At 36.4% G+C, this 15561-nt stretch overlaps 1 protein-coding gene across 3 annotated transcripts in view; it reads right to left on the reverse strand.

The window, feature by feature from the left end:
• Nucleotides 1-15561, reverse strand: part of LOC126355058 (probable phosphorylase b kinase regulatory subunit alpha) — a 215166-nt gene that overhangs the window by 40930 nt on the left and 158675 nt on the right. For all 3 annotated transcript variants that reach the window (XM_050005224.1, XM_050005223.1, XM_050005225.1), the window contains exon 19: nucleotides 7337-7426. In XM_050005224.1, coding sequence (XP_049861181.1) covers nucleotides 7337-7426 — 90 coding nt within the window. The remainder of the gene's footprint in view (nucleotides 1-7336; nucleotides 7427-15561) is intronic.

The raw sequence follows: 15561 nt of genomic DNA on the forward strand, positions 1-15561 counted from the left end.
GTTTTGTTATAAATGGCACATTTTCTCTCCAAGTTTCATTTCAGTGTTTTTTCTCTTGTTTATATTTTATTCCTGCAGTATTATTCTGCAGTAGCGGACTAAAACAAATTCTTTGTTACAGTATCAGTTCTTATTAGTCAGAATTTAAAAGAAAAATAACTGAAAACTAAAACAATGAAAAATTCCCAGAATTATAAAAAATTCTTGTGTTTTTCCTGACTTTCTCCCATGTGACAAAATTCCTGAGTTTTTCCTGGATTTCCAAATTGTTTCTGACTATATACAACCTGCATGAAAATGCAGTTCCACATCAGAGATTAGCTGTGGACCATGGAACATCGCTGGACATGAGAATGATCATTACATTACTGGTCAAGAGAAACCCAGAAAGGACGTACAAAGCAGAAATGACAAAGACAAATCTGTATTGTGAACATTGTTAAAGTCATATGCTGTAGCAAAATATGAAATGGAAAGTATATGACAGAGGCGAAATACATGTCCCATAAAAGACATAAATCTATTTTGTTGTAATTGATGTTTGAGCTATCCAGCATATTTTTGACAGGCGTCTGCAGTCTCAAGATACAGCAACATGTTCAGGCAGGTAATACAGGTAAGTAATGGTGACCACAGAATCTTTAGTACAGCTCCTTGTCATGCCTGAACAAAGGCAGGTGCAACACATCAGTCTGCAGGTACGACACTATGTTTATATTTACCATAAGTATTAGAACACACACGTGCGCACGCGTCTGCGCGCATGCGTCACGCCCCCCTCCACCCTCCCCACACATGCACACACAATAATTACTATTAGTGCTGGTCATATCACCGCTGCAAGTTACATAGCGTAACTTCACGATAAATACCAGATTGGCCCAAATATAAGTCATGACTTTAATTCTAAAGGGAAAAAAACGAGAGAAACTCAGCAGACAAAAATTTACTCATTTGCAAAAAACTGTTAACAATATGGAAACACTTAATTTTTTTAATGTATTTCAATCACAGAAATAGCCACATTATATTCACAATCTTCACTAATGTCACTGCTATCTTCACTACCATTATTTGGTTCATTAAGGTCTGTGTTTTCATTGTTTTTTCCCTAAAGTATGTCATCCTCACTACTATCCAACGAATTTGACATACAGCACTTCCTGAATATACTGATGACAGAATCTAGTGATACTGTTTGCTGTGAAAAGAAAATCCATTCACATGTAATCCTAACTGATGGTTTTTTAATCTTGTCAAATGGAGTGAGTGCATAATCCCCTTCTATAAGCCAATTGGAATAGTGTTTTCAGAGGCAGTGTCAAAATAATTTGTTTATGATTACATCAAGCACCTGGTGTTTTGGATGCAGATCTAATGTATAACATCTAAGCAACTGGTGCAGAGGGCACAAGGAGTGACATGCCTCTGGAGTCAATAAGTTTCTTGGCAAAATCTTTTGGCAATCTATTTGCTTGTGACATACTGCACTGGACAGAGAAACATTTCCACACAGGAACTAGCGATACTAAATAATACACCCACAGAATGGTGTCTGTGGCACATTTAAGGTATTTGTAATTCCCAAGGCCTTTCACTAGATACCTTATCAAGAGAGCCATCTTTCCTTTAATCTTGTACCACAGAAAGAATCCTAGCTTCAAATTCTGAATATTTCCCAGCTTTTGGCCCTCTGTAAGATTTCGTTATGAAATGGCAACTTGCAGGTTATTTTCCAAAGAAATCCAATTCCAGATTTTTGTCAGTTTATATAGTAAATGCATTTTTGACATAAAGAATAACTGTAGTTTGAAATTTGTATAAGAACTATGCTGAATCCCAAAGTTTGTTAAGATTTTTTTAGGCATTATCATTCATTGGTTAAGACTAAATTTTACTCTTTATTCAGAGAAAAGATATGCTTGTTTTATCGGGTAAAATTACAGTACTATGAACATTTCAATAACCACTATCTAAGTGAAAAATTAACAAATGACGGTGGCTACATTGTTACCTCGTATACAATGATTAATTTCCAAACACTACCAATATAGCTGCTCCATTTTGCACTAAGAAAATATACTGATGTCTTTATGGTCACACAGGTAAGATGCATTCATCTTTTTCGTGGTTGAATTTTGGGAAAAAATGTGGCTTATATTTTGGCCAATACAATAACATATTTATCTTTCTTTCATAGTGTATTCCACTCATTGGCTTTGACCAGTATTTGTGATTTATCAGATTCCAATTTCTCACACAATTGCTTTACATTATGAATGAGTCAGTTGGCTGCGCAGTGAAAATTTTCCTTGGCAGAATGACTGACCATAAACCTATTACAAGATTTTTCCAACCATTGGGCTTTATTGCAGAATTATGCAAGTGCAGCATTTGTGGTAATTATATAGTGTGGGTCAACAGAGGAACGAGATACAACCTGTCAGCTTTGACCAACAACGTCACAGTTTATTCATAGATATTAATGTCTTTATTTTCAAGCCATTGATAAGTCAGTCAGTTATGTTCTATGGCGAGGCATCATCATTGGAAATCGAAATAAATGAACATGATTTTAAAAGACAGCGCTAGACATTCTGTAAAATTTTTGTCACTTGTATTAATTTAAATCATTTGTTCATTCCAGTTCATTCGGTATTTATTTTCATTCTTAATGAGCCTGAGATACTTTGGAAGTAGTGTTTTTCATTCTGGACAATTTTTATTTTTTGATCTCATTTGTAGGGGTGGATTTATCTATTCCTATGAATATGGAAGACTTGAAGTAGGATTCACCAACAGTACAGAATACAAATTTTACAGTTGTCGCTTTTTTTGCCTTCACTAGCACCAGTATTACTACAACATTTTTCACTCTATATTACCATCATCGGAGGCGAAATGACCGACATATGAAAAATTTGTATCCCGTACTTCAGTTCACTTATATAAGATGAAAAAAGCAACAGACTGTATGTAACATTGGCACCCTGTACTTCAGTTGAAATACGGAGGTAGTATCCTGTTCTTCAGTTGACTTATACGAGTCAACTGAAGCACAGGATACAACTCTTATGAATGCATCTATTTTTCGCCTGTGCTTATACTAGTATCCTATACTTCAGTTGACCTATACAGTTCAACTTAAGTAGGGGATACAAATTTTATGCATGTTGACTTTTTTGCCTTTGTTAACACTAGTATCTTTTCTTCAGCTGACCTACACGGGTCAACTGAAGTATGGTATACAATTTTTCCTGTTGTAGGTTGCTTCGCTGTTGCTAGTACCACTGCAATAACATTCAGTCAATAATACTATTAGTATCAAAGGAGAAAAAAAATGCATCCCATCTTCACTAGCATTAGCATACTATTCTTCTGTTACCCTGTATAGGTCATCTATAGTATGGAACACAAATTTTACATACGCTGTTCTTTTCACCTTTGTTAGTACATTAACAATTGAAGAATAGGATACTAGCAGTAGAGGAAGCAAAAATTTTTTATCCCATACTTTAGTTGACCAACATAGGTCAACTGAAAAAGAGGATAATAGTTTTAGTGAAGGCAAAAAGGTTGACATACGCTAAATTTGCATCCCTTACCCAAATAACCTACACAGATCAACTGAAGTTTGAGATACAGTTCATACATGTCAACTGTGGTATTCCATGCTATTTTCTGCCCCCCCCCCCCTTTTTTTGCACTAGTATCCCATTCTTCAGTTGAGCTATACAGCATAACTGAAGCATACAACACTAGGACTCAAAGAAGCGTTACACTTAACATTATGTTCGAAATATGAATTTCTCTGTCCTGAATTCTTTTGTTTCTCAACATTCATCTTTGCTGTCTCTGGTAACTACTGATGTCTTTGGTCAAAGCTGATGGATTGTATTCCATTCCTCAATAATCCCTATGGTGTTGACAAAGGTTCCACTTTGAGAAGGTCCGATAAATACATATGGAGGTGCAGAAAAAATAATATATGGAAGTCTATACACAGAGGGACCTGGTTCGAAAGATAGTGGCTGAATTTATAATAATAGTCATGTTAACTTACTATTTTTGCTATGAATATTCTTCTAAATCTGTCATGCACGAGACAGGAGTTGTGTGTGGCACCGCAGTTGACTGGTTTTCATTTTGTACAGAAGTTTGCAGGGAATTTATACAGTACAGAGGATCATTGGTGAGGAGTGGGGGGTTAGAGTTGAAGTAGATGAGTCACATCATGGAAAGAGAAAGTATGAAAGGGGGCATGAGATGTTTGGGCTTTGGGTTATTGGAGTAGTAGTTTCTGGAAGGGATTGTGCTGATGTTGTATTTAAGGTCGTTCCAAATTGTACAAAAGAAGTGTTAACATCTTTAATAGAAGAATATGTAGAATAAGGTTCAATAGTAATGTTGGATGGGTGTGCTTCATACAAGGGGTTGGGTGACAGAGCTTATCATTATTTGGTTGTAAATCACAATATTCAGCTTAAAGATTACAAGACGCGGGCATGTACCAATACTATCGAGGGGTATTGGGAGACTGTAAAATCTGTTGCTGGAAGGCAAAACAGAAGGATTTCAGTTTTGAAAGGACATTTGGATGAATACTGTTGGAGGAAGAGTATTCCTTAGAGGTTATTGCGTATTTCCAGCATTTATGAAAATAGTCAGCAAAATGTACAAGCCTTGTTTTGTTTCTTGCTTTATGTTGAGTTTTTTTTCTGTTTCTTTGATCTGTACATTTGGTACTTTTTTGGATTCTCTGGGAGAGGTTTTCCTGTCTTTTTAATTTTTTTGTGTAGAATGGTAGGGTGAGGCATTGGTTGTTATGTCTTGTGCCGCTGGGTTTATTTGATTGACTTGTTATATTATTTTTATTATTTTAAAATGGTTGGTGGCAGGTGGTAGGGAAGAACTGATATGGGTGGTGCCTCTTTCATGCCTAGCAGTTTTAGTTTCTTACTCATTTTTTAAGTTAGTCCGGTTTTTGCATATTTCGTTATAATTTTATCTTCTAACATTATCATTTCTTGATATATCTTTATTTTATTCCTCTTGTCGGCCTCGCTCTTTCACTCCTTTGAAACTTCATATGTTGTAGGTTTCTTTTTATGTAGCCAATATTATGTTTTCCTTTTTGATGTTTTTGCTATACTTCTGTTACTTTTACTTTAATTCCTGAGGTATAAATTCTACCATTTGCTATTTTTGAGCTATTGTATAGCTCGTGTGACTTACGTGTAGTATAGTCATTGGTTCCAAGGTTTGTCATTTTTGCGTTTTGTTTTTCTGAGTGTGCAGTGATGTTTGTAAAGATTTTCATGTTTGGAAATGTTTTCTTTACCACTTTGGACAATAATGTTCTTTAACATGGGTTAATAAATTTGTCCTATATAGGTGAATTCTTTTGTCAGTTCCAAGGTATGCAAGTTCTGCATTTTTACAATGCGTGTTTGCAGTGGTTTCTTTCAGTATTTCCACTACTGCTTCCCTCTTCATCCTTCCGTGACAAATAAACAATTTATTAATTGCAGTAGTACAGAAAGTAACAGCAAAATAGAAATCCTACAACATACTATGGCACATAATTACTGCAAAGATGTTGAAAAATAATGATTTATGGAATTGATAACTACAACTGACCTCTACTGATATATTATTTATAATGGAAAGCATGGAACTGACAACTGGAATTTAGGTATACAGGTCAATTACAGCCATTTGATGGTTCTGCCTCAAATGTAATAAGATTTTTCCATTTGTGATTGCTCTCTGAATTACTGTGAAACAGCTACAAACATTGGAATCGGTAAATCGGTAACTAGAATTCACCTTCTATGTAGGAGATCAATTCCAGTTACCAATTCCACCTATTCGATAGTTCATTAATTAGATTGTTTTCGCAGGTCACAATTACCATTTCTGCACCACTCGTAGCTGCTTTCTGAACATCTGCAAAAAAGTTAGCAATATTTGAATTGGTAACTAGAATTGAACTCATTTATAGATCAGTTTTAGTTGTCAATTGCAATATTTGTTCCTTTATATGCATTTTCCTTACTTGTGTACCTGTTTTTTTAACCCCCGCTCCATATTTTATGTTAGCAATTCGTACTTGTTATCATTCACTTTATTTTTCCATTGTTCTGTTGTAATTTAGTTTCTCCCCACTCAAAACCCCTTCTATCCTGTGCCTCTCCTTTTTAGATGAATAATTAATATTAAAATTAATGCAATTTTATATTAGTACAACTTCATCTTGTGCTATATGGTAATGCTGTTTAATGGTCCTCTGTGCCACCCTACTCTCATAAATTATGATAATTATTCGAAACAGACATAAATTTTTCCCCTCTTGTTCTCATTTATTTTGTTTATCTTCAAGTCACTTAGATGTAGATCATAAGTAAATAATAAGCGCATTAAATCTGAGTGTAATTTTATCGCAGGCTACATTCGTTTGGTTATGAGATGATCCGTTCCTACTATCATAGAGGCGCAGTGACGGGAGGGGGGAGGATGGGGGGCTATTGCTCTCCCCCCCCCCCCCCCCCCCTCCCCAATGGAGACATATAACACTGCATAAAATGACTTCAGAAATTAGTGAACAGATTCAACCATGTTTTTTATAATTATGTAGCAACATGGGTTGCAATGTATTTCAAACACATTTTAACAAAAGAATAAGAGCGGCAAATAGCTTACCAGCTAAACCAATAAATATCATTTAACTTAAAATGGGTGTCTTATTATTTATTAATATACAATGAATGTTTATTAATGTACGAGTGAACTTACAATAATCAAGAAAGCTAAATACGCTGGATATGCCTACTAACATTCAAATTGCTGACCCCAGACAAAAACTTGGAAATCACTGGACATCTGGGTCAAATTGTGCTATTTTCCCAGGCACACACATTCTGTAGACCTGTATTTACTCTGAACTCCAAAACAGTTAACAAAAACTACTTCAAGCAACACAAAATTTTAACAAATTTGTCAGTGGAGGACCCCATCTCTCCTTTTGTTATGCAATATTCCATCCCCCCCCCCCCTCCCCTTCTGTTAGACCCCCCCCCCCCCCCCCCGCCCCACTTCTAGATTTGCACCTGCTTTCACAGACGTCCTCTATGTAGCATCTTTGCCTTAAGTATGATGTCATAAGTCAAAGCTGACAAGTGAAATCAGACACTAGATTTTATCCAAGTTTTTCTTAAGTAGTTTAATTACATATGTAGCTCAAGAATTGCAGCTAGCTTGACATCAAAAATTGCATATAATTTCAGGATTTTGCAATAATTTTTACATAAAAAAGATTAAAAAGGTTTCATCTTACCTGTATTATAAGCCCAACACGTAATCTCAACATTTCTAAAAACAGCTGAGGCTCTGTCCTTATGAACATGGCTAAGTAGACCAAAAGCTCCTAGGGTGAAGAGAAATGCTGTAATTAGTATTAAGTTATCAAAGAAACACAAACAAGGAAAGACATACTTGTTTAACTACATTACTCTGACGATTTCTTTTTTATAGGGTTCATGATATACACGAGGGTCACTCCAAAAGAAATGCGCACTCTTTTTGTAAAAATACGGTTTTCATTCTGCATGCATGAAAGTTTTACAACATGTAGATACATCCTTCCTGCTTATTTTCAAACTTAGTTCAGTCTGTTCAGATGAGTGGCACCGTCACAGCATGTCTTCAAGATGGCTGCTACATTTGATGTTCGTCAGAAGCAACGTGCTGTCATAGAATTCCTGCACTGTGAAAACGAGACAGTGGGAAACATCCACAAGAGGTTGAAAAAGGTGTATGGAGATGCTGCTGTCGATTGCAGTACAGTTAGTCAGTGGGCAAGCAGGTTACGTGTTGAAAGCGGGCACGGCAATATTGAGGATAGTCCTCGCAGCGACAGGCCTCTTACTGCACACACTCGACACAATGTGCAGAGAGTTAATGAATTGATGACTGCTGACAGACGCATCACAGTGAATGAATTGTCATGCTAAGCTGGTGTAGGGGAAGGAAGTGTTTGCAGAATACTCGAAGTGTTGGCATTAAAAAAGATTTGTGCCAGATGGATTCCCAGGATGCTGACAGTGGCTCACAAAGAAACAAGAAAAATGGTATGCAGCGAACTTTTGGAACAGTATGAGAATGGTGCAGACGAATTTCTTGCAAGGTGATGAAACATGGCTCCGTCATTTTTCACCAGAGATGAAGAGGCAATCAATGGAATGGCATCATGCAAATTCACCCAAGAAAAAAATTTCAAAACGACACCTTCTGCTGGAAAAGTTATGGCTATGGTGTTTTCAATTCCGAAAGACTCTTGCTTGTGGACATCATGCCTAGTGGAATTACCATAAATTCTGATGCATATGTGACGACACTGAATAAACTTCAAGCTCGACTGAGTTGTGTTCGACAACATCGGCAAAAGCAGGATGTTCTGCTGTTGCATGACAAAGCACGGTCACATGTCAGTCAAAAAACCATGGAAGTGATCACAAAACTTGGATGGACAACACTGAAACACCCGCCTTACACTCCTGACCTGACTCCATGTGACTATCATCTCTTTGAGAAACTGAAAAACTCTCTTCGTGGAACAAGGTTTGAAGATGGTGACTCCCCTGTGTACGCTGCCAAACAGTGGCTCCAACAGGTTGGACCAGAATTTTACAGTGCGGGTATACAGGTGCTGGTTCCAAGATGGCATAAGGCAGTTGAGAGGGATGGAAATATTGTTCCTAAAGGATGTATCTACACACTGCAAAACTTTCAAACATGTAGAATAAAAGATGGATTAAAAAAAATAGTGTGCATTTCTTTTGGAGTGACCCCTTGTACAAGACATCATAGTTATATTATTACAAACAGAAGTTTTAGATATTACAATTATTTTGTAACAGCAAATGAAATTACTTTACAAAGTAATACAAATAAAAAAGTGGTACTATATATGAGAGTGCAGGTTTGCTCAGTGGATCTCAATTATATATCTTCTTTGATTATTTGCCAAGTAACAACGTTATTCATCAGTTACAGAAGATTTCATATGTACTAATGCAGGTCATTGATTCGTGCAATAGTTTGAAGAAACTGGAGTGGTTGACCTCAACAATTGGAATACATAGGTCACACATTGAAATTTGTGTAATCAAGAAGAGAAGAGTTAACATTGTCATAAGATGATATCAACTAACACGTGTATTATTTAACAGCTCCAATAATTAGCCTAGAAATTTCTTTAACATGTACAGAAAAATGGCACTTACACATTGCTTTCACTGAATCAGAAAACACAAGTGTTCACAGGACATATTAAGAAGTTCAAAATGGATACACACACATCTATATCTCTAATTTCCTTTCCAGATCACTGTCTTCAGCAACAAAAAGTTGTACAACTTCCTACTGAAAAGTTACTTTATCTGATATCTTTTTAAAGTATTGTTTGCAGGGCAGTGAAGTCAATGAAGTATGGAGAACATATGATTCAAACAGAGGAATGTTTGAAAACATTACTTCACACAGGCATTTCAATACCGTGACACTATTTCTGAAACTATAGTAATACACAATTTGCAAGTGTTCTCTTACTAATGTATACTTAAAAGCAGCTTTTCCTCAGTGCAACTGGACTTCACAAATCATGTGCCAAGAGGGGACTCCATTAATAACTTTCTAAAGTAACAATGTAGGAAAGAAATGTATCAAATATTTCCGTTTTCTCATTTAGAATTGGCAACACAATTGATGAGGATTATGTTTTTGTTAGTGTCTATTGTACATAAACTAAGAGATAAGAATGTGTTCAGAGATGACTCAACTGACAAGAGCAACATGCTTTACTAAATGAAGAAGTTCGCACATGGGAAAGCCAGCATTAAATGCAAACAGCACAGATGAGGTCTTAATCAACCAGAGGGGATCTTAACACTGACCACTGATGAAAGACATCAGCTAAAGGATCAGATGATTCACATGAATAGATGATTAATGTGATCTAGCTGCCCAGTTTTACTGCAGCCACAATGTCACATACAATGAGAAAAAGCTTAGTGCACCCAGTGGATAGTACACACGAAGAACAGTCGTCAGTAACATCTGTATGATGGCAAACTCCCTTTGCTTTATAATTCTGGTTATTATGCAATATGTATATTGACAGAAGCAATAGTGTTTCTAGATTCAGGCTAGAACTTGGGCTCTTGCAATTTCCATGAATAAAGCCCTCCAAAGTACACAACATCTTTCTTGTAGTTGAGGAATAGTCAAATACACTGCCCATATAGAATCAGACAACTAGCTATAAATGTGATGAGTCATGGCTTCAATGTGACAGATGCCTTCTGCCTGCTTCTCTTGCCGAGCAATGTCACTGCCTTACAAGCGACAAAATATTAAATAGTTATACCTTAAATTCCACCTCTGCAATACAACAAATGGAACAGAACTTTGTAGAACAATTTGATATGTCAGAATCCAGCAACTGTGTTAATTTCAGCTTTGTATGTATTGAATTTTTAGAGATACACAAAATCATACAAACCTGAAATACAGAAGTTCCATGAATTGGTTATTTCACAATAACTTCCTATTCAGTAACAAGGGAAAACAGTTTCCTCTTAAACACTTCATTTTTTTATATTTTCATTGACATTATGTTTTATGTAATATTATACCAATTTTATTTGCTTCTTACTTGGGGGAATGAAGGAATAAGTAGTGTACAACATAATATTTGTAGCTGTAAGTAACAGTGTGTAAAAGCTTGGGAACATAGATTTATACCGCGTGAATGTGCCACATATGTTGGGGAAATCTGTGTATTGTAAGTTGGCACTTTATGCTGTTGGGAAAACAAGATATATATTTCAATAATTATGTATTTCCATAATTTACACATGTAAAGAGGGCATTAATACGACTTTGTTTACCTGAAACTCGACATCAGTTAATTGGTCTAAAGTGACTGGGTCAGAACATAAAATATGAGACTATATAAAATATGGGATATACAGATCAAATCTGAAACCTGGTTGGCTACATTTGAATGCACACAATCAGAAGATAGCAATTTGATGCAAGCACTAAAGCAACTGGCAGTCTGATGGACTCAGTCAGATGTGACTGCTCAGAGCTATGTAAAAACATTTTAATAATGAACAAACCTGAGAGTTAAAAGACTGTGGCATAATGGAAAGTGTTACATAATGAGCATAAATGATGAATGTGCAAACTGCAGATTTTCTGTGTGAACTGTGATTTCCATTTGAATAATTTTGCAATTTTAACCAAGAACTATCAAGTTGCAGACAGGCACAATGAAAAGATTGTTTCATATTGAGCTTTTGTCATCTTTATGGCGAGTAGCAATCTATCCTTTCATAATATTGTTGATATTCCAAACTGGGCTTTCCATTGTTTGATTCTAACCAAGAGTTCAAAACGAAAATCTGAAGAGTGCTAAGTGAGAATTCAATATGCAGACAATCCATGTATATTTTCGGTATCATTTCAGGGTGAAAAACCATGAACTGGTTGCTATGAGTAACTGTGGTGTACACTAAAAGTCGCTCTCCAAATTATGTTTAACACAGACTTGGTGACATAGTTTGTATTTGAAAGTGACAATATATTTGACTTTTCATTCAACTTCTTTCACTCATTTAGTAGTTAGCAAGACCTGGAATTTGAACTATTTTGTCTGTCAACATGTGCAGAGCCATGCGAAGGAACATTGCTTGTAGCTTCAGGGGAGGCATAGCTGCAGAAGAGGACTTCATCGAAAAGTGCATGAAAACTCTTGTGTAGGCAGTACACTATAGCACTGCATACTGTCTCCCATTACAGTTTGTCAAGAATTTCTGTGATACTATCACACTGACCAAACAAGCCTTTTCTTTTTAAGAATTATGCATTACTTCTTTAATTTGTCTGTAATTTTTTTATTAGTCTGAGTTTGTAATGGAACCTATTTACAAATAATACTAAATAATTATTTCAACGAGGGCTCCATAGGAGACCTTTGCAAATTTAACACTAAAAGAATTTTGTACCCAAACAAATGTAATGCATAATTACCCACTATGAAGAAAAGCTAATACAATGGCAATAGAGAGTTTTTCAAACTTTATTAAGGAACAAAAGTGGCTGGATGTTTATAGTGCCGATAACACAGATGACAAATATAATACTTTCCTTAATTCATTTCTCATGCTCTTTGAAAGTTTCTTTCCATTAGAATGCTCTAAATTGGGCACTAGCAGTAAAAGGCAGCCTCAGTGGCTGACTAGTTGTAGAACAAATTGGGAATTATATTAAAAATGTAAGAAGCAGTCACAATCAAACTACAGTAGCCCATTACAAACAGTTCTGTAAAGGTGCTTAAAAAGTTATTAGGAAGGCCAAGAGTCTGTGGTACGTAAATAGAACAGCTAGTACTGTGTTGTACATACTGTCTCTGAAGTCAGCCATATTTGTAATTTTTCCTTTATGAATGGTCAGTTTCCTGAATGACTGAAGTACCCAGTAGTAAAGCCGCTTTATAAAAGGGGATAAAGGAATATTGTATTTTAGATAATTTTACATCTATTTCTATGCCATCAGTGTTTGCTAAGGTTATTGAAAAGGCTGGTTTTGTAAGGATAATTGATCATTTTATTTCACATAATATGCTATAAAATGAAGTTTGGTTTTAGAAGTGGTTTAACAACTGAAAATGTTATATTCTCTTCATTCAGCAACCTTCAGCAATTGGTTAGAAAACTAACTCAAGATGGCAACATATTAATCTTGGTGACAAACAGACCTGATCTTTTTGAAGAAGTTAATCTAGAAGAAGGTATTAGCGACCATAATGTTGTTGTGTCTTAATGTCAGTGGAAGTTGCAAAATGAATATCTTCATTCCAAGGATTCACCGTGGGACACAAAGATATTGAGCATCTTTGGTTGGAATTTAAAGGTATTGTCCACCATGTGCTAGAAAAATATGTGCCTAGCAAAAAGATAGGGGAGGAATAGGATTTACTTTGGTTCAACAAACATATTAGGACGCTGCTGAGAAAGCAGAGAATTTTGCACAATTGTTTTAAACGTAGTCACTGCCCTGCTGACAAACAGAAATTATGCGAAATGAAAGCAGCTGTCAAAAGGTCAATGAGAGATTCTTTTTATGAATTTGAAAGCAAGATTTTATCTGCAGATTCTAAAAATAACCCCAAAAAATTTTGGTTGTACGTAAAATCTATGAATGCTACAAATAATTCAAAACCTTCTCTTGCTGGCAGTACAGGTAATGTAACGGATGATGATGATAAACAGAAGCCCGAAATTCTAAACCTAGCTTTCAAAACCTCGTTTATGGTCGAGGATTGCAGCACCATTCCCCCTTTCAATTATCGAATAAACGATGCAAGAATGGCTGACATAGTGTTTAGTGTATCTGGGATTGTAAAACAGTTAAGATCCTTAGATGCCAGGAAAGCACCTGGCCCAGACAGTATCCCATAAGATTTTATGTTGACTACGCTACAAATATAGCAACATTGTTATCCATCATCTACCATAGATCACTGAAACAGCAGAAAGTTCCACAGGACTGGAAGAATGCCCAGGTCTTAGCAATCTATAAAAAGGGTAGAAAATTGGATGCACTTAATTACCGGTCAATTTCACTGACATCAATTTGTTGTAGAATCATGGAACATATTTTGTGTTCAGACATCTGAGAAGCTCATCTACAAAAACCAGCACGGTTTTAGGAAACAGTGGTCATGTGAGACACAGCTGGCCCTCTTTGTGCATGATATACAACAGGCTCTAGATACTGGCTCCCAGCTTGATGCCATATTCCTCAACTTTTGAAAGGTATTCGACTCAGTTCCGCACTGTTGCTTGCTCCAATAAGTGTGCGCTTTCAGTCTATCCGATGATATACGCATTTGGATAGAAAGTTTTCCAACAGACAGAGAGCAGTATGTCATCCTGAATGGGGAGACTTCAACAAAAACAAGTGTAACATCAGGTGAGCCCCAGGGCAGTGTAAAAGGTCCGCTGCTTTTTACGATTTACATAAATGATCTGGTTGATGGTATTGACAGAAGCATTAGACTGTTTGCCAATGCTGCTGGAGTCTACAGGAAAGTAGTATCACACAAAAGTTGTGAACAAATCAATGAGGATTTGCAGAAAATAAATGTGTGGTGTAATGACTGGCAGTTATCTCCCAATATCAACAAGTGTAACCTACTGTGTATACCAAAGCAAAAATCCCCATTAATGTACAAAATAAATGCCCAGTCTTTGGAAGTGGTAACATCTGTCAACTATCTGGGTGTGACTAGTCCAAATGATCTCAAATGGAACGAGCAGATTACACACGTAACAGGTAAGGCAAACTCTAGATTGTGGTTTATTGGTAGAATCCTGAAGCGATGCAGTCCTTCAACAAAGGAAATTTCTTCCAATACTTTAGTTCGTCCAGTCTGAGTATTGTTCGTCTGTATGGGACTCTTACCAGCTGGGTCTGATTCAAGAGATTAAGAAGGTCCAAAGATGGGCGGCAAGGTTCGTGAGTGGTACTTTTAACTATTACGAGAATGTTATGAACCTCATAGAACTTTTGAAGTGGGACACACTTGCAGATAGGCAACGCACTAAACGGAAGGGGCTGCTCACTAAATTCCAAAATCTGATCATTGCCGAGGATGTAAAGCATATATTATTACCACCAACTTTCAAACCATGCAATGATCACCACTCAAAGATAAGGGAAATTAGAGCTCATACCAAGGCGTTGAGACAGCGGTTTTTTCCGTCACGCGATCCAAGAGTGGAACAGAGGAGGGGAAATATGACTTTGGCGTGAATAGTGCCCTCCGCCACACACTGCTTGGTGGCTAGTGGAGTATATATGTAGATGTAGATTGAGGATCTTGTTCAAAGACTTAATGCTGCCGTTTTTAATAATAAAACAGTAAATGAAGTAAGTGACGGTTTGACACAAAAAGTAGTCTACTTTGCTTACTTTCACTCACTTCGGATGTATGGTATTATATTTTGGGGTAACTCCTCTCATTCTCAAAGCATATTTTTGGCTCAGGACCGGGCGGTTCTGGCAATAAGTGGTGTAAGTTTGCAAACATCTTGTTGACCCCTGTTCATTAGCCTGGGTATTCTGACATTGGCCTCTCAATATATATATTCTTTACTGTTATTTATTGTTAACAATATCAGCTTATCCCCAAAAATTAGCAGATTTCACTCAGTTAATATCAGACAGAAATCCAGTCTGCATTCGGATCACAGTTCCTTGACTCTTGTAGACAAAAGTGTACAGTATTCTGCTGCATCCAGATTCAATAACCTACCACAAGAATCTAAAAATGTTAGCTGTAATCCACACACTTTCAAATCTAAACTGAAGAGTTTTCTCATGGGTCACTCCCCCTATTCTTTTGACCAGTTCCTTGAAAAATTATGCTGGTTTCTGTGTTAAATTATTTACTGTGTTTACATCCACTAATAGGTTGAAGTCTTTTTTTTT

This window comes from Schistocerca gregaria, chromosome 3 (assembly GCF_023897955.1).
Source record: "Schistocerca gregaria isolate iqSchGreg1 chromosome 3, iqSchGreg1.2, whole genome shotgun sequence".
Taxonomy (NCBI): domain Eukaryota; kingdom Metazoa; phylum Arthropoda; class Insecta; order Orthoptera; family Acrididae; genus Schistocerca; species Schistocerca gregaria.